General features: G+C 36.9%; 1 protein-coding gene across 1 annotated transcript; it reads right to left on the reverse strand.

The window, feature by feature from the left end:
* Nucleotides 1-78: 78 nt before the first annotated feature.
* LOC144651015 (rho family-interacting cell polarization regulator 2-like) lies at nucleotides 79-27816 on the reverse strand. Its single transcript, XM_078510866.1, has 31 exons — nucleotides 27671-27816; nucleotides 23251-23540; nucleotides 21671-21719; nucleotides 19956-19984; nucleotides 19722-19746; nucleotides 19256-19304; nucleotides 18877-18965; nucleotides 18692-18755; nucleotides 18161-18204; nucleotides 17456-17539; nucleotides 16869-16910; nucleotides 16672-16758; nucleotides 15836-15897; nucleotides 15472-15600; nucleotides 14151-14211; nucleotides 10487-10649; nucleotides 9959-10020; nucleotides 9007-9615; nucleotides 8167-8208; nucleotides 7520-7552; nucleotides 7300-7405; nucleotides 6471-6535; nucleotides 6148-6241; nucleotides 5882-6002; nucleotides 5307-5347; nucleotides 4603-4655; nucleotides 3868-3964; nucleotides 3508-3554; nucleotides 2340-2423; nucleotides 1288-1378; nucleotides 79-977 (listed from the first exon to the last, which is right to left on the reverse strand). The coding sequence occupies exons 1-31, from the start codon at nucleotides 27671-27673 to the stop codon at nucleotides 907-909; spliced, it is 2886 nt and encodes a 961-aa protein (XP_078366992.1). The 5' UTR covers nucleotides 27674-27816; the 3' UTR covers nucleotides 79-906.
* Nucleotides 27817-27854: the final 38 nt, after the last annotated feature.

Consider the following 27854-nt stretch of genomic DNA (forward strand, 5'->3'; position numbering starts at 1 on the left):
GGCCAGTCATTAGGTGCTTATTCTATTAACTAATCCACATTGGCGGCAAACTGTTACTCGACACAAATGTCAGACAAATTCGAGAAAAAAATATTTATTTATTAAACGCTGCCAAAGATTTACACAACATGAAAAAGGATAAAGTTCAATTTCAATATCATATCTTCCCCTTACTGCGACCGTGTAACTCAACCTGTTACGTTAACAAAATTTGTATTTATATTATAAACAATATTACTCGTGGACAATATAAATTTAAATACTCTGTATTATGAAGCTTATGTGTACAACTTCTAACTTTTACGACGAAGCCAAATCCATTCAAAATTCGGTTCCTGCAATTCCTTTAACTTTACTATAAATTTTTCTTGTCAACATCCATATTTTTATGTAATTTGTAAAAAAAAAAAAAAAAGAAAATTGTGTTTATTTCTGTTTTAAGCTTTTTGACCGTAAATAATCTCATTCTTCTATATTTGATCATACAGGCCAAAACCACTCAGGATACTGCGGGGGAGGGGGAGGTGGGGGAGCAAGAGTGCCGTTGGCACTTACATTCTGTAATTCTTCTCATAGAGACTAGCAATTTACAGACATTTTAAAACTACAGGGAATAACATATGCCTTTTAGTAATTCTAAATGCCAGCCAAATATAGTTCTTAATGAGTGACAGGTGTCATTCAAAATCAAATTATGCGAAGCCAGGCTTGTGTTACAATATATTAGCCTGTTAATATCAATATAATATTAATATATATCCATCGGGTTATCACTGTATGTTTTCATGTTTTCGTTTCGCTTCGTGCCACGAATAACATTCTCGTGCAGTTTTCACACAAACGCTCGCGATTTTTTTTCCAAGCGCCAATGGCAGAATGGCAAATAAGCGGAGAATTACACATGGCTTAGAACGTTAGACCAGCTATTTCACTCGACGACATCGTTGATTGTCTCAAAGCATCTTCGCCTTCCTCTCCTATATAAAAAAAATCGAGGGAGGGAGAGAGAATTTGGTTACGAGCAGCAATTTAATTCAAAAATTAACACTATTATATGCCATAGTAGTCCAAAAATTACTCATTATTTTAACGTTTTGACAGCAAGAATTTCTTGTCGAGATCTGCTCAATGAAAGGAGACATTTGCACCCAGCCAAAGCATGTGTGATTTGACTGATCACCCTACAAGTACTGCTTCAAAGAAAGACATTCCAAGCCACGATGTGTTTTAGTCACGGTAAACATGGTAAAAAAGAATGGTAAGACAAATAGATATGATAAACCTTACCCAAAGATGACAGAGCCTTTCTTGCTGCAAACTTAACAGACTGTACATCACATCTGCTAAGGTACAACAGTAGAGACACCGAGTCTTTTGCCTGTAAAGTGACAACACTTCTGTTAAACGAGGACAATTTTGAGGTAGCTATCCGACAATGACTCTACAGAAATGGATACGTGTTTTGTGACATGGTTGCTTTAACTTGTACAGCACTGTCTCCCTTACCCTTTTAGCCTCTTCGAGGCGTTCGGTTAGTGGTGAACGGCGAGAAAAGAAAACAGAGAGGAAAAAATAGGGATCGGGCTTGGGTCGTAATTCTTCGCACCGTTTCCCAATAATAGAACGCCTGGAACAGGCTATGATCCTTTTCTCCCAACCCCCTTTTCTACTCCCGCTTCAAGTTAACGAAGGGAAGATAGCTCAAGGAGTTTCGACACCGTGCAGTTATTTGTCTGTTGACAGTTTTGCAGCAGACTGTCAAAGAGAATGTTCAGGTAATAGGACAAAGGGCGAAAAGCTCCACTTCATGACACACATAACGATCTCAATTACGTCACTTTAAAGTAACGTAAGAAACTCTTCAATAAGATCATGCTCGATAGTAGCCATAAATTACATAAGTTCTTGCCAAAGGAAAATGTAAATTCCTATAATTTAAGAAGTCAATGTTATTTCCAAGCATATAAGGCTCGAACCAATCGTTTTAAACATATCTTTTTTCCCTCTATGGCAAATTTTTAATATAGTTATAATAGATTTTAATAGTTGTGTCATATATATTTCCTTTATTTTTCTGGTACAGTGTTGGACGAATGTCGAAAATAAAACATTTTTGCTCGCGTTTACTGGGCTCTCTGACTGGTCCACACAACTCGTGTAAATCAAAGCAAACACGATTCTTTCAACCAATCTTGGCTTGGCTTGGCTTGGCTTGGCTTCCACACGTTTTCCCGCGCTTGGCGCGCACCGGTCACGTGTACTTACTTGGCGTTCTGATTGGTTCATTGGGTTACTTAGTTATTACGTTCGTTGTGATTGGCTAGTTTTCATTGACGTACCTGAAGAACTGTCAGAGCTGCGCATGCTCCTTCTCGTAGTCTGTCCTCGGACTCTTCAAGGGATTCGATACTTAAACCAATAGCCTGTAAATGAAACAACAATACAATACAATGTTGAATGTGGTCATTACACTTAGCTAGAAAACGCCTGTATTGTCTTTCTCAGTTAAAGCGTTCAGGCCTAGGTCCTAACGAGTTAGTACAGTTCTATCGTACCTGCATTCGCGCTATCACTGAATATGCCTGTCCAGTTTTCAATGAAAGTCTACCTGCGTATCTTTCTCGTGAGCTAGAAGCAGTGCAAAAGAGGGCAATGCGCATCATTTTTCCGTTTCTTACGTATGAAGAAGCGCTCGACAAGGCAAGTCTAGTCACTCTGTCAGGTCGAAGACAAGCCCTGACGGACAAATTGTTTAACAACATTTTAGAGAACAATGACAGTAGGCTGAGGAATTTACTGCTCCCATGGAATCCTAGTAGTTATAACCTCAGAAAGTCACGCCAGTTTAACCCTGTTTTTAAGACTAATAGATTTAGAAATAGTTTTATTGTCTCTAATGTACTTAAGTTTGGATTTTAATCACTCTTGTATAGTTCTTTAAATATTTTTACATTTTATCGTTAGTTTTTATCGCTTTATAAATTTGTAAATATGACATAATTCAACCTTTTAGGTTGCGAAGTTGTATTAATAAACTATCTATCTAGCTATGGTTTCGATGCGTCCCGCAGATATGGTTAGCAAAATCTGCAGGAACGCACCAGCTAGTTTACAGGTAAGCCACAATGAAAATAAAAAAAAATAAATAAATAAAATAAAGTGAATAAAATTCTTCAAAGCTTTAAAGCTTTCAATATGTGCGAAGCATTTCCTGATTAAAAATTTCTAGCTTAAAAATGTGTTAAAAAAAAGTGAGCTAAAAGTTATAAAATATATACCATTATTTAATTAAAAATTAAAAATGACGAATAATATCTACAGCATTTAACGCCTTTCTAAAGGTTTTATAGCATATTGAAGTTCTGGCAGTGTCTGAGAGGCTATTCCATAATTTGGGGGCGAAATATCGCCAATATTTGAGTCCGTCATAAAACCGTCAAAACTATAAATGTTTGAGAAAAATTCAAGTAAAATGACCAATGTACGCAGCTGTCTGAGTTTACATACCTTCTTTCTTAAATCACTGTTCTTTTTCAAATGTAGCAAATAGGCCTCTATTGGGAAAAAAATCAGCAGATACATTAAATCACGCATTCTTATCGAATAAATACACTGCCGTTAAAATAACGCTGGACTCACATTAATTTCAGTTAAATTTGTATTCTTTAGCAAACAAAAGAAAACGTAATGCAAATGTTCTTGACGGTTTTGCCCATGGTATCAAAAGAGTGGAGGAAAAAAGATTCTATCTACTTAACTGCGTTATTGCGTCTACCCTTGACCACATTTACTAATTAATGTCGGTGGGGAAAAACACATTGAGTTTGTTTCTCTCGAACAAATGTGTGTTCCCCTGTCTTATCATACCTGCTGCCTGCGCCACAAAAGAATCACTGTCTAGCAAAAGACAGAGCACCGGACAGAAGCACGTCTTTGACAATGGAATCTCCGTGTACTGCTTCAACTGCAAAGACAAACATTTACAGCGGCATAAAACAACCGTAATGAAGGAAGGTAAAGGTAAAGTCTGCATACGAGCCAAGTGCTCCATCAGGTCGAAGCTTATCCCAGTTTCTGTAGCATAAAGCGACTAAGAGTATTTCTACTCCCTGGATGGGATACTAGTCCATCGCAGGGTTACCCCCCAGCAGTAAGTTCGTCGGTACCCATTTATACACCTAGGTGGAGAGAGGCACTGTGGAGTAAAGCGACACAATGAATTAAGGAAAAAAATAATGAAGGAAATTCCCACAAAATAGAATGGCCGTTACGTCCCAAAAGACCAGGTATTTGCACGGAGGGCAAGAAACACTGCAAAAGTGGAGATAATTACACTTGGCAATCTTCGAACATTCACAAGACGACCACTGCGTGACTTCAGTCTATCTGCTTATCTGTATTATAAATGGAAGAGACTGACTTGAAATGCTGAAATGATAAGGTGCGTTACTTCGATGACCGCCCTGTTTGCATTTGTTGAGGCAAAACAACGCAAAGCTAAGAGTTTAAAAGAAGCTTGAATAGCCAGTGCTACAGAAAAGCCGAGAGAAAACAAAAAAAGTTGCCGCTAGAATATTGAAAGCAAATTTTTTCTTGGTTTACCTGTGCTACAACAGCATCCTTCTCGGGTGAGCGAAGACGTTTACTGATCACAACTGAAAAAAGAAAGAAAAACACTTGTCAGCTTTTAAAACTCGCGATGAATATTACGTTAGTCGGTAGTACGACAATAATGAAACGCTAGCGCTAGACTCGTACCCAGAACGTCTCGCTTACGTCGCCCGCGGTAAAAAAGTACATTTGAACAGCGAGACAGTCAGAGTAAAGTTGAATACTAGCATTTCGTAAGAGATTTGGATAGCGATCTTTTCTGTAAGTCCGAGTATAAAGAGGAGACAAGGACGTAAAATATAATTCTTTTCACTCCTTTACTTTCTCTCGTCGTACACAACTCTATTGTATGCCGGATCTCTGTGGTAGGACATCAATTTTTTAATGTTCCCGGACTTCACGAAAAGCCTCGAACGAGAGTTCGGGACAACAGAAACAGTCCCAACAAAAATAATTACTGGAAATTGACTTATTTGTTAGAAGTGGGAACTGGCCCCCGTCTAAACACTTAACAAAAGTCCCATTCTTAGGGTCTAATCAGAATTGTCTCACTACATGAACTCACTCCATACTACATTACGTATGCGTATGTTGTAATTCACAGCTTATCCCACACGGCTAGTGCTGCAACTTGACCTTACCTACTTACATAAACGATGCTAAGGGACTGAACAGAAAACCAAGTGTGTACTTACGTTCATAAGCGACCTCGTCAATATACTTGGACACGTTGGGCCTGCAAGATATCATACTCTTGTTTAACATGGAAACGTTAAACACTACGAATATGGTCATAAATATAAAATAAAGATGGTAAGAAATCTGTGAAAGATGTAATGTTCATCATGTCACGAGCATGGGACAAAGAAAAGTATCTGTCTCCCGGCGACGGAAATCGAACCCATGACCTCCCAAACACTGGGTGGGCGCTCTAACCACTGAGCTACAGAGAGACTCGTGGTGAGCTGGGCTATTTACTAGGTTGATATGTGACTCGCTCTGCCCCACGCTCGTTACATGATGAACATAATTATATAATTACTTCTTTTTCACTAGGGATATAACTGAATGTTAGGCCGGTCATTTCTAAAGAATTTTATGTAAGTCCAAGCCGCACAAATCTCGCTGTATGAACACAACCGCGCAAAAATTCTGTCCACCGAATGATGTTCCAGCATGCTTAAACTATCAAATCCCCTCATTGATTGCCTCAGATTTGTTTTACTGTTAGTTGTGAGAATTAAGATGTTGATATGACTGACTCGCTGACCTGCAACAGTCCATGAAGTAATGTTCAAACTGAAATACTGTGACTACTTCTTCCTCTTCACACTGAACATCGGTTAAATCTGGATCCTGATAGAGAACCCGTGCCACAATCACAGGAAACACTGCAAACCAACACAAACACACAAGCATCAGCAAACAGTCACTACAGACAGAGAGCCATCAGTGGCCCTTTATACTATAAGTTAAACTACTTAACAAGAGTGTTAGCCAAACAAAAAAGGGCCAAGAAAGAGAGAAAGCACATACCAATGTCGACCACTCTGTTGTAACTTTGAGTTATCTGCTTCTTGTAAGTGTCCTCGAACCCGCTGACAAGCTGACCAGCAGTGGTGAACAGTAACTACACCAAGAAGAAGAAACAAAAAGTTTGTTAACTATATATAAAATAAGTACAATAACATGCTGATTCGTTGGAAGATCTCTTATGTTGTCAGTGGTGAGATCGACTCATTCTTGTTTGCGTTACTTGATTTGTCACGTTTTTTCTCCCTCAGCAGAGAGGATTGTGTGACGATCCAAACGAGTGCTGTGAGGAAGACAAGATAATAAGAAGCTTATTAGACACTTACCGAACCCTGGCAAGTTTTCTCCCAAAGCGAGCACAACGCAGGACTTGATGACAACCGTGGATTAACTAAGAAAAAATTGAAGATTGTATATCGTTACAAACTCATTAATGCCACTACTAAACTACTTACTGATTGATTCATACAGAAGCAACGCCAAAGTAACGCTTTGTTGATTTCTGTGACATTTTGCCGGTGACTATTATTTTTATACTAGAGAGAGATATACAAGATATTGCTTATACTAGATATTGCTTATACTAGATAAGCTTTTTATATTAGAGATGCCTCGATGCAATTTGGAATGGCGGCATAAGTCCTTTTCTTTTATCGCCGCCAGAATCTGGAACTCAATACCACCATTTGTAAGAGACGCTGACGATCTTTAAACTTTTAAACGATTACTAGGTAAATATTTTAGGTTTTAATATTTTTAATGGTTTTAATATTTTTAACTCTTTTTAGGTGCCTATTATTATATTATACATATTATATTATTATATTATTATACATATTTATTATATTATACAATTAGATAATTATATAATTTTTTTTTCCTTTTATACAATTTTGCGTTCACGCACACGTGGGTGGGTAAATAAAGTATTGTTGTTGTTGTTGTTGTTGTTGAGATACTATTTTGTCTAAGAACAAAACACAATGACCCGGTTAAGGCATAAACGCGGATCGCTCGATCCGGAGTCCAACCCGCTAACCATTAGGCCACCTCACCTCCCAAATTTCTCGCAAATGCCTTCTTCCCTGCTTTCTCTTAAGGCGATTATTTATGTATCGTGATTTATGGTTTCGCCGATTTTTATCAGAAACTCACTTTGCTGAAGCGTCAAGCCACTGATGGGATCAGCTGATAAAATTAACTTGATAAGCGTGTCCAGTACTTCCCTCTGTTGTCGAAATTTGGAAAGGGCTGACATTTCCTAGGAGACGATTAAGCAAACTACCGGTGAGTAAAATACAAAAACGATAGAGTATAATGTACTTCATTGCTTGAAAAGAAAAAACCAAAAACAAACAAACAGACAAACACGAACCTTGTGCTTCATGGGCCCAAAAGATCCAAGATGCTGAGGAAAAATGACATTAACATATGTCAGTTAGAAATATGAGCTTAAGGCGAATATCCCAGTTGGGAAAATATTACAGTAAAAGACCAGTAGAACTTATTCTAACCAATCAGCGCCACGATGTTGACTTATTGGCTAGTCAGGACTGAGCAAACTTAAACCAACTGTGATTTCGCGCATGTGAAATTTCCTTGCTTTTTTTGGGTCTCTCTCTGATCTCTTCGATCGCAATCACAAGAAACTACTCTAATGCGTGACCAAACAAATTTTCTAGACAATCCCAGTTACAGCGTTATAAGTTTTGAGTTGGAAGTATTGCAACTTTCAGCTTTCAATTAAAGTACAAGTAATCTACCTAGATGGCCGTTCGGCATTACTTGTCCCCTGGTGGGACCAAAATCCGAAATGTACACCCCTAAGCGAGACGGCGAGCATCCCCACCCATTTTATGAGGGAGTCCCCACCACGAGCTTAGAATCAAATGCGTGAGCCACGCTTGCTTTAAAATCACTATTTTCGCGATTGTGGTCACAGAAACTGTTTACCAGCTCCATTTAAGAGTCAGTCCCTCCACAAACAAAATAAGTGTCTAAAAAAACAAGAACTGTACATACCCCAGATAGTTCTTCACAAAATTGTAAATGACAAAGGAGAACCTGAAAGGAAAGAAAAGAAACAAAATGAAACCATTGACCGATATAGCGAGTGAAAAAAGCAACTCGATATCCAAGTTTCCGTTCCTCATCCACGTAAAAACCTTGTTTTCATTTTGGAACGACATGTGCTCAGACATCTATTAAAGTTCAAAACTGCGTTAAAAAGAGGGTGAAATTTGTCCGAATTACAATATCCATCGGTTGTCATCACTTGCTGTAAAAAATTCCACGTCGGGTACTGATCTCCAAGGAGTCTCTTTGCAGGAGTCTTTGCAATTGCTTGAATTACAAACATCACTGTGAGCTTTACTTCGTTTCCTTCGTTTGCCTTTCAGTTGAGCAATTTTAATACAAAAAAGCTGTTTCGTGCATTTTCACTGCATCACCGATAAATCGCGATTGTTCCGCCAGGAGTGGATTCGCTAACGAGCAGTTCGCTAACTTTTGGTCGAAGTTCTTTCGATTCGCTCCTAGGTTCCCTAGGCCTAGGTAGTTTATAAAACTGGATAAACGTGGAGACACATTTAGCTTTTTTTACAACTGTCGTGTTACGGCGTTGAATTTGATGGGAAAGGAATCTTTAATGTGGATCGATTTGGCATTATGTTCTATCATTACATTTCAAAACATGAATCTTTATAATACGTAAGCGAAACGACCTATAGTTCGTCAGCAAACCAACTTTAGACGTAGGTGAATCGACCAAAGACGTAAGCGAACTGCTCGTTAACGAATCTCCCTCTTTGGCGAAACGACCGGTTACCTCACCGATAATAGGTTTTAGTACATCCAGCCTACCTGATCCACAACTTTGTTTCCAACTGTAGCCTCCGGGCCGTATGAAGAAGAAAGATTAGGGCTTGTAGCCCGAGAAGAGCGAGTCTTATAGCTGCTGTGTTGAGGACTTTCCTCTGACCATTCAGTTCCTCCTTCAATCCTTTTCCTAGGAGAGCTGGTATTTGATGGAACACAAGCTGGTTTTGTCTCGTGTACACTCGCTGATTGCTGAACTGTCTGCACTAATGACGGTGATGAAAATATGTCAGAAATACAACTCGGTGAATCATCTAAAGAGTTCGTATCAGCGTTTTCTCCATCTTTAAGTTGACCGTTTTGAGAAACACTTTCCTCCATTCCGTTTACGACTCCGTTGTCCTCACTAGGGTCCGTGTGATTTGAGATCATAAAGTCTACAATGTAACTAGCATCAGACGAACCCTCCCCCACAAAGTCTTTATTATAGTCATCAGTACTGTTATAGCCTGTATCGTGACAACCGCTTCCCCCACTAGCGGTACTGCGGGGCGTGCCTTCGGCCTCATCTGCTGCATCCTGCTCTAAGAAGTCAAAACTTTCGAGCGCGCTTTCCACGGAAAGAGACATCGAAGATCTTGACAGGGAACATTTCTAATGAGCAAAAGAAAAGCAAGATGAGTCAAAACAGGATGTCTTGGCATATGAAAACTTTACCGATACACAACGTTTATACAAATCTTTATATACTGATAACCTGAGTAAAATGGCCTAGTAAAATGGCCCAGCTCTCAACGAGTCTCTCGTAGCTCAGTTGGTTAGAGCGCCCAACCGGTATCTGGGAGGCCATGGGTTCGATTCCCGTCGGGGACTCCGAATTTTTCTTTGTCCCATGCTCGAGTCATGTTGAACACTTCATCTTCATTATTTATTACCGAGCTTAAAATTTACCATCTTTATTATTTACTACACAATAAATGTATATAATTTTTTTTACCTTGATAAGCTCCTCAAGTTTCTCTAGAAGTGTTATAATACCCTCAAGTTCAGGATATTGATCTACGAATGCAAAAGATCGTGAATCACTATTAATATCAGCTTTGAGTTTTAAGTCCATCATAGGCTAACAGCCCGCACCCCAACCCCACTGCTTCCCAGCTGTTATAATACATTTATTTCTGGGTATAATAAATAAAAGCGTGACAACAATGTAATGGCAACAAAAATAAACAATTTTCCTTAAAATGACAACAACCAGGAAGTTGTTAAACTTTTTCTGGTAAATGGAAAAAAGAAGCTCAAATTCCAATTTCGGCAAGATTTGCATTTGGAAAAGAAAACAAAGTTGAGGATTTCCGATTGTTTTTATTACATATATAAAAAGTGGCAAGAAACTCCGCAAGTTTGTAGATCCGTTTAGTTGCTTGTCTTGGTTTGCAGATCTTCGACACTGCATGTTGCCTAGCAACTACAGCTGGCGTCGAAAATCGCAGGCTCAGTTGGTCCAAAGAAGTGAAAGTCAAACCTTTGTTAGTCTGCAGAGTGGGAATAAGATGTTGTAGAGCGCCGTCCAGACTGGTCGCGTGACGGAATTCCTGGGGTTCCTCTGGAATAATACCATTCATGTCTTCAACAAGAGCGGCATCTACCATCTCAGACGAATCTGTCAGATCTTCAACCACAACCTGCTGTATAAAACAACATTGTCATTCATTTCCAATAAATGATACAGCCTTGTGTAGTTCTCGAGGAAGTCATCTAACAGTTAGAGTCTGAACGCAACAGTGACTCAGAGCACTACATGGCAGACAAACGAATGGGTAAGGAATAAAAGCTTCATGTCTATGTTTTTTTTTCCTGTTTATGATCCCAGCATGCAATTACATAGCCTGCAAAGAGAGCAGCCTTTCCCAAACCAGCCGGGAGTGATGAGAGGAAACTGTATTTCAGGCTCGTAACCAGGTATATGGGATCAGGGATCACAGCCTCAGGATCGGGATCAAAGCCTCGGGATCGGGATCAAAGCCTTGTGATCCCGGGTCACAAGTCATGGGATCCGGATCAGCCAATTAGATGGGATCCCTATCTATTTCTCAAAGGAGGGGAATAATAACGTTAATACCAAAAGCTGATGAGGATCTGTCTGAACTTTCCAACTGGCGTCCAATATCTTTACTTAATATCGATTATAAAATTCTGACTAAAGCTTTGGCAAAAAGAATAGAACAATTCCTACCAAAATTAATTAATTCAGATCAAACCGGATTTGTTAAGGGAAGGTACATAGGCCAGAACATAAGACTTTTAAGTGATGTAATGGAATATCTAAATGCTAACAAGACCTCGGGACTCCTTCTTTTTATAGATTTTGAGAAGGCCTTTGATAGCCTTGAATGGGATTTTATTGTTAAAGCCCTGAACGTTTTCAATTTTGGCCCAAATGTTAAAAGGTGGATTTCAATTTTTTATAACGGTGTGCAAAGCGCAGTAATAAATGGTGGATTTTTGACCAATTATTTTAATATATCTAGAGGAGTTCGTCAAGGTTGTCCGCTAAGTCCTCTTTTATTCATCCTTGCTGCGGAACTGCTAGCAGCAAAGATACGCCAAGAACCAAACTGCAGGGGCCTGTCCCTCCCAGATGACCAGGAGGTCAAAATATCACAGTTTGCTGACGACACTACTATAATAACGAAAAGTGTTGAATCTCTCAAACCCTATTTACAGATCTTGGATTGTTTTGGAATCATCTCTGGATTAAAATTAAATAAGAAGAAAACTAAAGCTATGTGGATCGGTTCTATGAAAGACAGCAATTTGAAAGTACTTGACTTTAAAACAACTAAAGAACCTATTAAAGTTCTTGGAATCCATCTATCCTACAACAAAAACAAATGTACTGAGGAAAACTTTTATGTCAAGATCAACAAAATGAAAACAAAATTAAATTTATGGCTTTCAAGAGACCTCACGATATATGGTAAGTCTTTATTGGCGAAAGCTTTAGGTATATCACAGCTAGTGTACGCAGCATCGATGCTGACCGTTCCAGAATCGGTTATCAAGACTGTACAAGAGAATCTGTTCGCATTTCTATGGAAAAACAGGAAAGACAAAATAAAAAGATTGGTTATGTATCAACCAATAGCAAAAGGAGGAATCAATTTTGTTAATTTTTGCACGGTCGTTAAATCTTTACGCTTGGCTTGGATTGGTAGATTACTAGGCGAGTCTGACGATAAATGGAAGGTAATCCCCAATTACTACCTTCGAAATTATGGTGGTTTATTATTTTTCCTTAAATGCAATTATGATGTAAAATCCTTGAAAACAGGTCTACCCCTCTTTTATCGAGAACTTCTTCAGTATTTTCAGGATCTCAAAAATACAACAAACATCTTTCCAAATGGCGAACTCATTATTTGGAATAACAATTTGATAACTATAGACAATGCAACCCTGTTTTGGAAATATGGTTTGAACGCGGAATCGTGTCAGTAAAGGATGTGTTAAACTCTGAGGGCAAATTTTTATCGTACGAAGAGTTTAGCAACAAATTTAACATCACCACAAATTATTTGCACTACTTTCAGCTAATTCAGCCATTCCATCGGAGTTGAAAAGGAGTGCAGCTCAAACTTCTATACCTGCAGCTGATCTTTCCTCAACCTCCGCATCCATTCTTTCAAACAAAACTTCAATTAATCTGGCTGAAGCACGTTGCAAAAATTATTACCAATTTTCAACAACCATGATCCTATTGTCCCGAGTGGTGTAAAAAAGTGGCAGAGTAAATTCCCTGAAAAACTTGGTGAATGGACTAGAAGTTTTCAAGATATATATCGCTTCACAAAGGACAATAAACTTCGTCAATTTTTTTTCGTTTTCTGCATAGAACAATTGTAACGAAGAAAGAACTCAAACTATATCACCTAGCCGAAGACGATAAATGTATATATTTTTTAATGCGGATTCAATAGAACATACGTTTATCGACTGCAAGGAATCTGTAAAACTTTATTTACAAATTATATCATGTTCAATCATCGTCAAGGTACTGAGGTAATACTCTCAAAAGAGCAAATTGCTTTTCATGACACAGGTCACGCGACTAATGTGCTTTCAGAACCCATAACACGCAGGCTAGATTTGCTCATCATCTTGGTCAAATACTATATCTATTCTTCAAAATATCTTCAGAAAGAAATGTCTCTAGATGAACTCGCCAATAAACTAATGGTACAATGGAAACTAGAAAGATGTGCTCAAACGTAAAGCTGTTTTGAATAATAATAATAATAATACAAGGTCACTGTAGCGAATTTATTTAAAAAAAAAAATTGCTCTCAATAACGAAGTGTATTTTTAAAAAAAAAAAAAAACCGTAATACTATAAGTTAATGCATGGACTCTTTTTTGTACTTTTGTCGTGTTTTTTTTTTTTTATCATGTAAAAGAAAAGTAACATTGTATAACATTGTATAATCTCCAATAGTGTATTTAATTGTAAGTAATGTACGTGTTTTTAAGTGTATCAATAAAGTGTGTTTATCTTCCAAAAAAAAAAAAAAAAAAAAAAAAAAAAAATGGGATCAGAGTTGGAATCAGGGATCAAATGTTGCCTCATTTTGGGGATCAGGAATCAAAATTTATAGCTAAAATTTGGGATCAGCGATGAAAAAATATACCTGGTTACGACCCTGGTATTTGCAGACAAGTAATTTCACTAGTGTTCTAGAAAAATGGCAAGTCTTGACTGTATGTTATTCACTTCACCTTGTCTTACAAATACTCTAGCCCATGATCAACATGAAAATTCTCCAAAAAGTTTACCATACACTTCTAGAAAAATGGCAAGTCTTGACTGTATGTCATTCACTACACCTTGTCTTACAAATACTCTAGCCCATGATCAACATGAAAATTCTCCAAAAAGTTTACCATACACTTCTAGAAAAATGGCAAGTCTTGACTGTATGTCATTCACTACACCTTGTCTTACAAATACTCTAGCCCATGATCAACATAGAAATTCTCCAAAAAGCTTACCATACACTTCTATAACTATCCTTGAGAGAATATGTTTTCAAATCAAAAGTGATGAGGTCGTTTATTTCTCATGCCATTTATTTTGTTATAACATCGTGGAGAGAAATTAGAAATAGATCAGTGTTGTGATAGACACCTACCTCATCTACATGTAAAGGCTGGCCATCATCATCCACTACACTTTCCACCAAGTCACTAGGGCTGATATGAAACAACAATAACAAAAGAAGTTAATATAGAATTTAGAGTGGACTAGTGCTGAGTTTCCCTCTTTCCAATCAACTCTCCATGGGTGTGGCCCTTCTAGCTCCACCTGGAGCTGGCATATTAGACATCCCAGCCCTTTTGGCATCACACTCAAGTTTGGCTGACTATTGGCATAACACGCAATCTGATTGGCTACACTGGTGTCGTTTTTTACTCAGTTTGCTGAATTTTATTAATCAAAACCTTCAATAAATCAATTCTAGCAGTATTGTGTGTTTAACAGATCAGCCACTGGGTTATGCTAAAACAATCAGACAGCTCACTCTCACTCTCTCGTTTCAATCGACTTTGATAGTTTGCCTTTGATAGTTGATACACTCTACCTTGACTTTGATAGATGGCTAACTATTTAACAATTAGACGGCGAGCTCGAGGTTTCTATCGGCTGATAGTTGGCGAGGGGCGAAGCCCCGTGTCAACTATCAAATGCCGGTAGAAACCGAGAGCGAGCCATCTAATTGTGTTAGCATAACCCACTGACTGATCTATTAAACTCAGAATATTGCTAGAATTGATTTATTGAAGGTTTTGATTGATAATATTCAGCGAAGACTAAGCGCGCGCTCCGAGAGCCTTCAACGGATCGATAGTAGGCACCTGTGTAGCCAATCAGATTACGCGATTACCAATAGTAGGTCAGTGTGCTTATGCTAACAGCTGATAGAAACCTCAAGCTTGGTGTTAAAGATACAATCCTGTTGAAGCCAGAATTTTCTCTAGTTTCTTTCCTTGTAATTTCTTTAATTGCCATTTACTGCGAGGATCATTTCTTCACTTTAAATCTCATCTGCAGTTCACATATGAATTATTTCATTTCCTTTATGTCATAAAATCGTTCCTCGGAATTTCCAATAACCTCCAATAGGGTGGATGTGGATGTTAAATTTTACTGGAAACACTCACTAGTAGTTAGCAGGTACCACTGTAGCTTAGGATAAATATCCAGCAGAGATGTGAACTGCAATCTCAGTCTGCTCACTTTTCTCTTGGTATGTTGGTTTTCCTTATTCCAATTTAACATACAGCCAGGAAGTCTCACAAGAAAATCAGCTGTGATTGACATTTTGTTGTGGTTCAATTAAATCTTTGCTTCAAATTTTATTTCCCTTTGTTTTAAACACATTATCATACATTACCATACCCAAGGATAAAATTGAACCACAACAGCTTTTCTCTCTAGACACAGTAATTTACCTGTTTTTCTCTGTAGGGCTGCCAGATGACTCAGACGATGTTGTTGTAGCAGCCTGGATGAAGATAACCTCTGATAACAGATTCTGTTTCTTGGAGCGTAATGTGTTCTCTTCTTTCCCAGAAAATGGCCTAAAATCAGACAAAACGGTAGCATTAATCAGATGACTAGTAAAATACTAGCCGCACTTCCATTACAACTTAACAGTATGATTTGAAGAAGCTCCAAGAAAACCTGTAGCGTTGGAAACCAAAAATTTACAGTTCCCAAATAAATAGTCTGTGGAAGAGAACATTGCCAATGTTTTGGACAAGTCTTGTAAAGAAACAGAGAAACAGCAAAAAAAGGTTCAAGTGGGTCACTCACCTCCATTCCACTGTCATCTTAAGCTTCATTGAGCCTATACTATTTAATGGTACAGAGACAATCTAACAACAACAAAGAAGAATTAACAATTTTAAGTTGTACCAGTATATACTAGTTATGCAACGCTTTCGAGTGGTATACTATGGAATATCCCACGAGTCACTTGTATTTTCTCGGTATACACACGAGCCTTTAGGCGAGTGTGTATGCCAAGAAAATACAAGTGAAAATACAAGTGACTATTTGTGTAACTATTTTATACCATGCCATAGAAAATACGCTTACTAAATTTCGTTGAGAATACAGTCGCAGCGCACTATGGGAAGGTTGGGTTGAATACCGTCGAATATACAACGGCTTTCCTGTATTCTGATTGGCTGTATTTTCTATGGCATGGTATAAATACCTGTAGCTCATGATCAGTTCTATTCTTCTTTTTACATTTTAACTATGCCATAAATCCTATCTAACTGAAGGATTTGAAACTTAATAGTTGAATGTTGTCTATACACTTTTCAAATATTTGTCCATTTAAAGTTCAATTCCATACATGACTGTATGTACTTGTGTATATCTTAGTTTTGTTACTTTATTTTAGTGTCCTCAATACTACTAATAAATCACTAGAATTTCATTGGCACTTCTTTATTGATTTATTCACTATAAATATTTATTTATATAATTTTATAGTTTAGGGCGCGTTTTTTGGGGGCGAAAATTAAAAAAAAAAGAAAACCATTGGATAAATTATTGGTTTAGCATCATTAACCAGAGAAATTTACATCATTCCATTGGCAAAATGCCCTATATACTACTGTAGTAATAAACAACCATACCTGTGGTCTGGCTTTTATATAATTTCTGGACTTCAGCAGAATGTGCCCAATTTGAACATTGGCTTGAATTTTCCTCATTTCAATTACCTGTCACAAAAACAGACATATCAATTGTTTTAGAATAAAAAGAAACAGTACAAGCTAGCTTATGTACAACAATTTAAATACAGTATACATATAACAGTAGATGTACTGACCCTTATAGAAAAGTCATCAGTTATTGAAGGCTTCAGTGTAAACTGTAGAAAAAAAGAGGAAAAGCATGATTTCTTTGGTTTCAACCGAATGTGAAAATTTTCATTTGAAATTACATGTTAGTTCTGTAAGTACTTACACTATTCAATGTGTTGTTCCAGAAAATATCCATATCCCTCCAACAGAAGGTTTTTTGGTTTGAATCCCCCCACCCCTCTGGAAATTCCAGTTAAGCTCCATACTTTGCTTTAAAATTTTTGGCTGTCAAGCCCCCCACCCCCTCGGAATTTCCAATGACCTGTGAGGTGGGTTATGGATATTTTCTGGAACTGCACAATGTAACAATAAATACTCATGAACGTGATAAAATATTAAGAGATACAGAAACAACTGCCACTGCAGCAGCAAGGTAGTTTTGAAATTGTCTGTCTGAAACACCAGGGTGGGGCAGGGGGAGAATGGTAAGAATTCTGGCAAGAAACCTCTAAAGGGAGAGGTGGTACTCCAAGCTGCTTGTAAAATAATATGGCGACTAAAGTAAATAGTTTCATCCACTTGTAAATTGTTTTTTTTTTTATCTGTTGCTAACCTCACTGTCTGTCCATTTTTGCCCATCTCTTTCAACTTTGCATCTTGATTTCCACTTGAAAGTGCCACCATGTTTAATATGTATCTGAAAATGTGTAGAAAAGCCTCATCAGGGATGGGTTATTAAAATTTGTATGTATGTAATAATAATAATAATAATAATTATATTTTTTGCCCCTCCAGGCCGCCTGGCGCTTACAAATATTTAAAAATATATATATATATATATATATAAAAAAAAAAAAAAAAATATTAATAAAAAAAAAAAAAAAAAAAAAAAAAAAAAAAATTTAATAGGATGGATGAAATGAGCAGAGAACTTCATTCATTCATTCAATCATTCAAGCATCAAGAAACTAGTAAAACAAAATATGGCGCATTACTGAATCATGATTCTTTTTTTATTTTTGTTATATAATACTCCAATGATCTCAACGAAACACAGCCACAAATTACTCCCTTATGTAATTTCTATCTCGTTAACAAGTTTGGTTAATATAATGTGAAATATAATTTTTTGTAGCTCATCCTTTGCATTTTGACTTGTATGGGTTTGCCAATATTCAATGCTAAAACTAAGTATGTTTTTATTTTTGTCATTATATGCTGTTAATGACCATTTTATTTTTATAAGCAATTGCTTGTATTGCACTGATTAATTTATCATAAGTGACATTTAACTGAGCCATCAAAAGTTGGAACATACATCATAGACATCTCCACTGCACAATCTTCCAAAGGCTAAAAGGGCTGAAAAAAAGAAAAATGACATGCTGGAGGAAGTCTTATTTTCAGGTAGGGCTTATATTAAGTGGGGGGGGGGGGGGGCGGTATGATAAATCTTTGGGTTTCTACATGTATTTGGACAGGATACTGTAACTGTTAGGGCTTGTTTTTGGAAGGATTTTCGTACCTGAGAATTGGGGGCTTATTTTTTATCTTTTATTTATTTATTTTTTTTGGGGGGGGGGGGGGGAGAGGACTTATTTTCAGAATTTAACAGCATTTTTTTAAAAAATTCTTGCTTGCAAAGTGCTTATTGTAAAATGATATCACGTTAAGCACGCAGCAGTGGGCTGAAGTTGCATGCAGAATGTGATCCATACAAAACAACTAACTGACCAAATAATTGGCATACTGCTGATAGATGTATAATGGGAAGTGCTAACTTGAAATTCAATCAAATATTCCTCAGAACAACTTAAACAGACTTTTCATAAATCTTGCTGACACATACCATTGAACTGAAACCTGAAAACTCCTAGTTTAGTTTCAAGCTCTTCCTCAATAGCACACATTTTCTGTAAAATTAAAAACAGCATGAGCCAAGCTAATAAGCAAGCAACAAAAAAAATATGAGGTCATTTTGATCCATAAGGCCCATTCAGGTAATCCATTGCCGCCAGGGGACTCAATTCATACCTCTGTACAAGCACTGATGCTGGTTCGGCATTTGTCTTGACCTCCTTTAGATCCTTGAGATGTTAATGCATTCAGCAGGTTACGTGAGCCTACCAGACAAAGTATAATAGCAAAATAATTACAAAAGGCAATAAATAGAAGACACATGTCTCATATGCAAGCACAAGAGTGAGAAAAAAGGGAACTCAAAATTTTAAAAACTCTAAACTCTAAACCATAAAAACTCTAAGCCATAAATTACACAGCACAAATTTGCTTTTGTTTTGATAATTGTTTATACATATTTTGTCTAAATTTGTTTCTGTTGGTTAGTTGCAATACTCAATTATACCGTGATTTTGATACTTTCTATGTGTGTATTAAAATTAATGTCAGTTACCTTCCCTCATCTTTTCCTCATAAAGGTAGAGTTGAAAAATTTCATCAATCTGTAGAAATTAAAATATACTGTCAACTGAATAAATATTGCTTAAATAACAGTAAAAATTAACACCAGTTCAGGTTGAATAAACTTTTGATTGAAAAATCCTTTATTCCCTTGGCCAGTCTGGCCAAAGCCTGGCTTTCAGGCCAAATCCTGACCCCGGTTTCCCTGGTCTGGCCAGGCCGGGCTTGCCCTGTGGCCGCGGCTTCCCCAGATTTTTTATCCCTTGGCTAGCCCGGCCAAAGCCTGGCTTGTGGTCGCGCTCACCCCGGCTTTTAGGCCGGGCTTTGACCCCGACTTTCCCCGGTCTGGTCAGGTTCCTGATGCAAGGGCATAAACAAACAAATGAAAACCTGAGCAAACCAACCAACTAATCAAGCCATAACAACAAAACTAACAGATAGATCTCTTGTCCACAAACCTGTTGTATCCTTGACTCTATCAACCTTAAGTGAAAACAAAGCAAATACCGTTTAGTATATGTTATTGATCAAATTGTCAGGCATAAAAGATTATAAAATAACTAAACTACCTCTTTCCTCTTAATACTTTAGCTCTAGTTCAGAATATTTAAGTTATAAATTAAAGTTAATATAATTTTAAAGAAAAATTAAAAGTAGTTGTAAATTGACAATTCTTATAAATTAACACTTACTTTATCCTTTGCTCAACAATTCTCTTTCTCTGAAAATAAAAATACATTTATTTATATATTAAATATATCCCATAGTGCACTCTATTTTTTCTCAACTCGACAGCTTGTTCTGTTACCTTATAATATGATTGCTATATAATAAGTCAATTAATAGTCTTTTCTAAAACATTTACAATGTGACATTTAAAATGTGTTCAGTGTCTTCAGCAGTACAAATGAAATGAGTTTTCCAGAAACTTCAATTGAATTTCTGCATTAGGATCTAAGAAACTCGTGCACATTCACGACAGAGAACTTTTTAGTCATTTTCCTCTATATAATATTCAAATTACGTACATTAGTACAGTGGAACCCCGATATAACGATATTCCCGATATAACGATGAATATTCAATGTCTCAGCAAAAGTTACAGTGAAATGTATTGGACGGAACCCCGATATAACCATCTTCGATATAACGATGAGAATTTAGCGATCCAAACTTAAAATCCTCCCAATTTTGAATATAACGATATTATCAGTACACAGTCCCATTTTATTTGCAAAACATCAAATTTAATGCAATAACGTTACGGTAATCGAGTCATCTCTAACATTTCTAAAAACAGCTTTGTACGATGATGTACGAAAATGATATATAAACTGTGTTTTAAGCCTTCTTATTAAAATTATTCTCTTTATCCTCCTCTAATACACAGTAAAAGACGTTAGTATATTTGTTAGGTTGACCCCAATATAACGATATTTTCGGTTATTTTACGGCCATATCATTATATCGGGAGTTTCGATATAACAATATTTTGATATAACGATATTATTTTACTGCTCCCTTGGCATATCGTATATCGGGGTTCCACTGTACTGTGAATTCGCCTTGCGGACACCCCGCTTTGCGGCCTGCTTTGCTCCCGCCGACTTAAAGGCTGAAACACACAATTGACAAATTGCACAATAATTGACTACAGATAAATCTCTTTTTGGTCATATCCAGTTGTTATGATTTCTTGGCAAAAAAAAATATTTGAAGTAGATCAAATGCTACTTCTACTACATGTACATGAATTGAAATTTACACTTCATTTTTAAGTAAATAAAAAATTTATTCATTGTGCCCTTTTATTTCCTGTTAAACTTTGTACAATCTGGAGCTGATATGATTGATGTCAAATTAGTAGTAAACATTATTTTTGAAAATCTATTTATTATCCAGAAATGTTATTTCTGATTTGATTAGAGTTTTCACAGGTCTCGCAGTCTTATGTGTTTGATGTTATATGTACATAATTATGTACATGACAATATCCCTTAGAAAGAATTACTAATCAAGTGTCTGTTTGCCAGCATACCGTAAAATTCCGGTTATAAGCCCCCCTCTTATAAGTCCCCCCCCCCCCTGGTTATAGGCCCATCTACCTGGAAATGAAAAAATACATCCAATTATAAGCCCCCCCCCCCCCCCACCCCCGGATATAAGTTGCTTTATTATGCGTTTTTAACTTAAAAACGTATTTCGATGAACACTCTAGTGGCTCGTTTCGAAACGTTTTTTTTTTATTTCGCTTATAAGCCCCCCCCCCCCCGGATATAAGCCTCTCCGCTTATACATTAAGCGCACTCAAAACCCCTTACGAAGTTGTATAAGCCCAGGGCTTATAACCGGAATTTTACCGTAGGTGAAACCAAGAGTGCTATAATATTATTTTGTAAAAGCATACCTTGGGTTCTACACTATTCAAAGCATCTTCAAGATGTCTGCCATATTCACTGAAAAAAAAAATAAATACACTTACCACATACAATACATGACAACAGTCTTTTTTACAGATCTATATAAAGTTTTGTTTAGCTGCATGTACATGTGCTGTACATCAAAAGTTGTAAGCTCAGAGGAAGGCAATTTCAGGTACAAGCTGTAAAACTGTATCGTAATACAATGGTACCAATAGTGAAAAAAAGGTTCAAGTCAAAAAAAATTCGAATTAATAGTTGACACTGGCTAAAAATATTGTTTTTGATGTTTCGGCCACTACTGTTGCCTTCTTCGGCAAGATAAAAAATGCAAATGTTCAACGGCATCCTGTTAAAATATGTAACACACATTCATCATCACACATTCGTTACATATTTTAACAGGACGCCGTTGAATTGCTTTTTATCTTGCTAAAGAAGGCGACAGTAGTGGCCGAACGTCCAAAAAAATATTTTTAGCCAGGTCAACTTATTAATTCGAATTTTTAACATGCCTGGCTACAACCCGAACATTTTTAGGTTTAAGTCAGGTAGCTTACATGTATTAGGCCCACACTTACAGTTAATAAAAATGGCTCAAGTGCTACTCCTAAGAATGAATTTTGTTTCTTCGCTTCTTTTGGTAATATCTTATGAGAGGGTTGAAAAACAATCAACAAAATGATGAGAAAACACTGCGTGTGACATAAGATGACTTGCTAATTGCAGTGGAAATTATGCAAATTCAGGACAAATTCCATGTTGATGTTGCATCAAGCCAGACAATAATCAAGACAACACTGAGCTGCTGTTTAAACATTGAATTACCCATTTGAAGAATGGAATATTGAAGCAAAGAATGAAATCAAATTTCCGTTGATTAAACTCATTTATTCACCCTTGCAAGGAACGCTTAATCAGAGCTGTTATGGACTAACTGTGGTTTCCATAGCAATGAATTGACTGTAAGTATCACTGCGATCTTACAACGTTTTTTGTCAGGTTTTTTTGTGACACATCCACCAGTGCCAAGAGGCACATAGGTGAGAGTAAAATGTCTTCCCCAAGAACACAATACAGTGACGAAGGCTGACAGGGTTCTCACTAGAAGGCTGGACCTGGGTACCAGCAGGCTTTTAACCAGGATTTAAAAAGTGGGAGTCCAAAATTTCTATAAGGCCTGATTTTGTCCCCATAGGAGAGCCTGAGGAGCATGCAAGGTGGTTTTCTGCAGTTATTCATGAGTGCAAAGGTATCTAAAGATTTCCAAATTTGCTAAGAAAAAACTCTGCATACAGTTATTCATATTAATTTTCCCTGAAAAGTGGCCGTCCATAGGACTCCTGGACTCCCACCTGGCTAAAAGCCTGGCCACCAGTAGCAGGATACACAAGAGTCCTGAAGTACCGCCTACCTTCAAATCTAACATAAAGAAATTTGCTTCATTATGTTTTTTCTTCCTTTTTTTTCTTCCTTCTTCAAACTTTAATGAAACCCCTGAAGGCAGGACTTCTAAAACTTGACATCACCACATTTCCTCCCCACACTAAAATAAAATCATTTTTACCTGAGTGCTGACTGAAGTTTACCAAACAAGCTGGTTGTATGATCAATCCTTGGGTACTTCAATGCTGGTTTGGCGCCAAAAATTCCAGAATGTTTGCGGCGTATCTGAGAATGTTTCCTCTCCAGCTCAGCAGGGCTTTGATGTGAATTTAAAGGTCTGATACGAGATGCCGCAGCAGCCCCAACTGATTGCGACCTTAATGGGGTGTTGTCAACATGGCTACGGTCCATTCTCATGGATCGCGAGTTTCTGTTTGGTGCTGCTTTCTGACTGGCACTTTTCTCTTTTCCCTAAAAGATGAAAAACATAAAAATATTAGAAACTGATACAAAGAGGTCTACACTTAATATGTAATCAACTGGACATCAGGTTGTTCAAAGGGTGGATAACATTATCCAACAGATAAATCGCTATCCTGTGGATAAGTAGTGACAAAACTCAGAGACTCAAAGGGTAGTGCAGAATGCAATATGGCCAATCAATTGACATTGTTATAATAACTTTGATTGAGAATACATACAGTGAGTTCACTTTTTCAGTTTAAAGCGCTGTTTCATGTTCACTTGTAAGATGTTGAACGACCCATCGTGAGTACATTTTGATTTTGACATGAAGCAAATCACAAAATCATTTGAAAGCCCATATATACAGGATAAGGATTTCCTTGAAGCAAATCACAAAATCATGTGACAGCCCATATACCGGAGAAGGATTTCCTTTAGTAAAAGGTCACACACACGGCCGATCAATCGACGTTAAAATGCAGGTGTTTAGTCAAGGAAGCCGGCTTTTTCCAGGTCATGCTCCCGCCACAGTCTGGTGAACACGTCACACGCTCACTGAAGCATGAAGCCGAGAAGCACGTAGTGTGAAGATTTCTTTCACGAAAGCATGTTCAAACACTAAAGAGTTTTTCGCTTTCACACGAAGCCCCTCTCAGGCAGAGGTTTTACAAAATGATACGGAAGTTAGTCAACTGATGAAGAACAAATCAAAGGAAAGGAAGTGTCGGATGTAACATGATACCTTTGTTTTTCTCTTAGACTGCTGTGATGCCTTAAAGTCTAATTAAATTAACGCCACGGATTCTACAAGAATTCTACCGCATTGAAAAGCATACCACGTTAGGCTTTGATACAAAATTTCTAAACACGTCACTCTCTGTTATTTTAATTTTCGTTAGTTTGAATTCAGTTTGACATTGAAACAGCAAGCGTGATATTTGTGTTTCCCGTGCAAAGGTTTGTAACATGATACCTTTGTTTTTCTCTTAGACGGCTGTGATGCCTTTTAGTCTAATTATATTAACGCCACGGATTCTTCAAGAATTCTACCGCATTGAAAAACACATCACGTTAGGCTTTGATACAAAATTTCTAAACAAGTCCTGCTACTTTAATTTTCGTTAGTTTGAATTTCCGTTTGATATTGAAACATCAAACGAGATACTTTTCCTTTTCCTTGAAAACGAATGTAACATGATACCGTTGTTTTTGTCGAAAACGGATGTAACGTGATGATATGGTAACGTGATTTATTTTCTGCAAACAGGGCGACATCGATTATAACACAGATATTATCGATTAATTAAAGAATTCGGTTTTTCTGAATGATGAGATGTTACAACAGATCATATTTTCTAAGAAAACAGCGTTGCCATAATAATTATTTCACATGAACTGCTGTGACGCCTTAGTGTCTAATTCAATTAATTTGCGGTTTTAACTAAGCGCCACAGAGTCTACAGGAATCGTTTGGCAGGAGGAATTACGTGATGTTCATGACGTCTATTAATCTGCGCATGCGTTTAGCACAAAGAATTTTCTTCCAGAAAGAATAGAACCACAAGGAGAGCATAGTGCTTTTTGAAACAAATATATACCTTTGAGCTCTTTAATTGTGCCGTAAATAGACTTCCCATTCTACCAAGGGCACACGGTCTGTTGCTCCCTACCCCCTACCCCCTTACAGAAATAATTAATTAATTGATATTAATTAATTAATTGGTGATTAAAAGTTTACACCATAGTGCTTTAGCGCCTGAGGGGTTTAGCAAACGACAACCCACCAAACCATCACAATAGTGCATTCTGCACTAAAAATGGTGGATGGAGTAATCTATCATTTAAATAACTGCATGGGACCTGGCTTTTGAGGTCCTGAATAGGAATATTGTAGATTAATAAAGAACCATGTCAAATATTGTCTTAAAATCACAGAGTTTAAAATTTACAAGTTAGTCTCAGTAGGCCAAGGCAATTAAGACAGCTCTAGATCTATCAGCTAGCCTCGTAAATGTTTACGGCTTGGTCATTAAATTTTAAATGTCTTTACCCTGCTTTGGTCAGAGTACATAATTTTACAAGTGATAAATGTTTGTTGACCATCAGATTTACAGTCTAACCCAAGACATGTAGTCACTAATAATTATTTAGGTTTATTCCTAAATAAATATCATCTTCAGGTTGAAACAGATAATAACCCATGTTGGAAACAGATTTTTAAACCTGAAAACCAATATGACCTACAACAAATTGTCCTCGTTCATAAATGCTTGGCTACAGGTTCCCAAGGTGTTGTGTTATCATACAACTTTACATTATTATAATAAAACCAATTCAAACAAAACAACTTTAAGTCGATTAAAGGAGCTCGGCTCGTGGCAACTGATCCATTTCAAGAATGTCAAACTGTTGTGGAGACTCAGATGAACATTAATTTTTGTTAACGGTTTGGTATCCTGATCAATGTAGTGATCACCCACTGTGATGTACACTGTATAGACGACCCACTATATAGAAATTAAGCAATGTTGTAACACTCCCACAATTCAGGAACCAAACAAAAATCTTGTGCAAGCAATTTGGTTAAAAATAATATAGACCAGTTGACATGTAGAACATACCATGGACTTTCGATTGACAAACATGAATGGCAGTGTTTACATTGATGAATCCTTTTGATTGACAACTGATTAGCTAGACTACTGTGATAAGCTAATTATGAGTCGGCATGTTTCTTTTTATGAATAGGATTGAGGAAAAAGAGTAAAGGCTTGCAACTGGTTCATGTCAAAGATCACATATTACTTACAAAACACTTCATCCCAGTGGATAATTGTCAAGGCAGGTATATATACTTTGTCGAAATTAGGCAAAATCCCTTTGAGGATCATAACATTCCTTTTCAACAAGACTGCAGTAATTATGCATGTTCTTGAATTAATATATCAGTAAACCACTTGAAACCAAATATTGTATCAACAACAAGTTGAAGATATTGGTCTCCATGGATACTATACAGAACGAACCATTCTCTCTTTATAATGCAAGCATATTTATCAACTGAAATCTTTATATTTGATGCAAACTTTACTAGTGCCCTGCAAACTGCAATATTTTCAAAGACACTATCTCACAAAAAGGCGCCAGCAACAGAGTTAGCTCTATATAATATATTATGTAAATATATTATACAAAGGATTTAATAAGCTTACAATGCAAATATATCGTAACAATAACAGTCAGAAATATCGGACCAAACAACTATTTTAATGATATTTGAGTGCATGCACCCTATTTTTACTGCTAAGAAAGGGACACTCTTTTTATTCTCATCCCTGCTAAGAACAAACTAAATGGAAAATAACGCAAGTTTTAAACTGATTATTAAGACCACATGCTGTTAAAATGTAAGCTAATTCAATTTGATAAAAACACCTCCGTACATTCAAGTTCAAAATAAAAACCAATGATTGCATTGTGAGTTTGATATTCATGGCCTATATATAAAATGACGAACACAGTAACATGTTTTGCCACGATTTTAAACAATAAAATACATTCCAAGCTATATCTTGGAATTTAACTTACAAATAAAATCGATGGGAAACCTATTGAAAATATATTTTCCCGTACAGTATACACAATGCTCTGCAGAAATTAAATAAATGTTTTCTGTGCGCTATATAAGACAACTTAGGGCAATTAAAATACCACAGAATCACTTTATAGTTGAATAAAAGCCCCAAATAAGATTTATTGGTGTAAAAAACAACAGCTTCTGTGTAAAACATCTTAGCTCCAATTCGACAAAACAATATTCGTGTTATTACGATTTTTCGTGTGGTTCAGGAGTTCGGTCCATTAAAAATATATCGAATTTCATTCATGCTGTTCTGCCTGTTCATAGTGTGAAACACAACGAAATCGCGTAGTTTTCCCGAGAATATTGACGTGAAGACTGTAAAAACAAGAAGAAAGTATCCCTGACTCGACATTTAATGCTCTGAACAAGAATTAATGCAAGAAAATTCGAATAAACGGGACGTTACTCCAAGAAACTGTATCCGTACAAGCTGAAATGAACTGTGCCAAGAATTCCACGGCTTATTTTCTCATACAACGAGGAAAATACTCACCATTTCACCCGTTTTATCACCCTTCTTTCATCAGGAGACTTTCCTATTTGCTTTGACAACCAAACAGCTCTACAGATTATCCGGAAACACAAGCGACTGTGCTAAGGCCACATCGTTTTATTTACCTTCGCGGCTTCAGCGAACATGGCGGCAAGTCACGTGGCGAGTTTTCTTCATATATGGA

The sequence above is a fragment of the Oculina patagonica genome, chromosome 4 (assembly GCF_052425735.1).
Source record: "Oculina patagonica isolate OP01 chromosome 4, crgOcupat, whole genome shotgun sequence".
NCBI lineage: Eukaryota > Metazoa > Cnidaria > Anthozoa > Scleractinia > Oculinidae > Oculina > Oculina patagonica.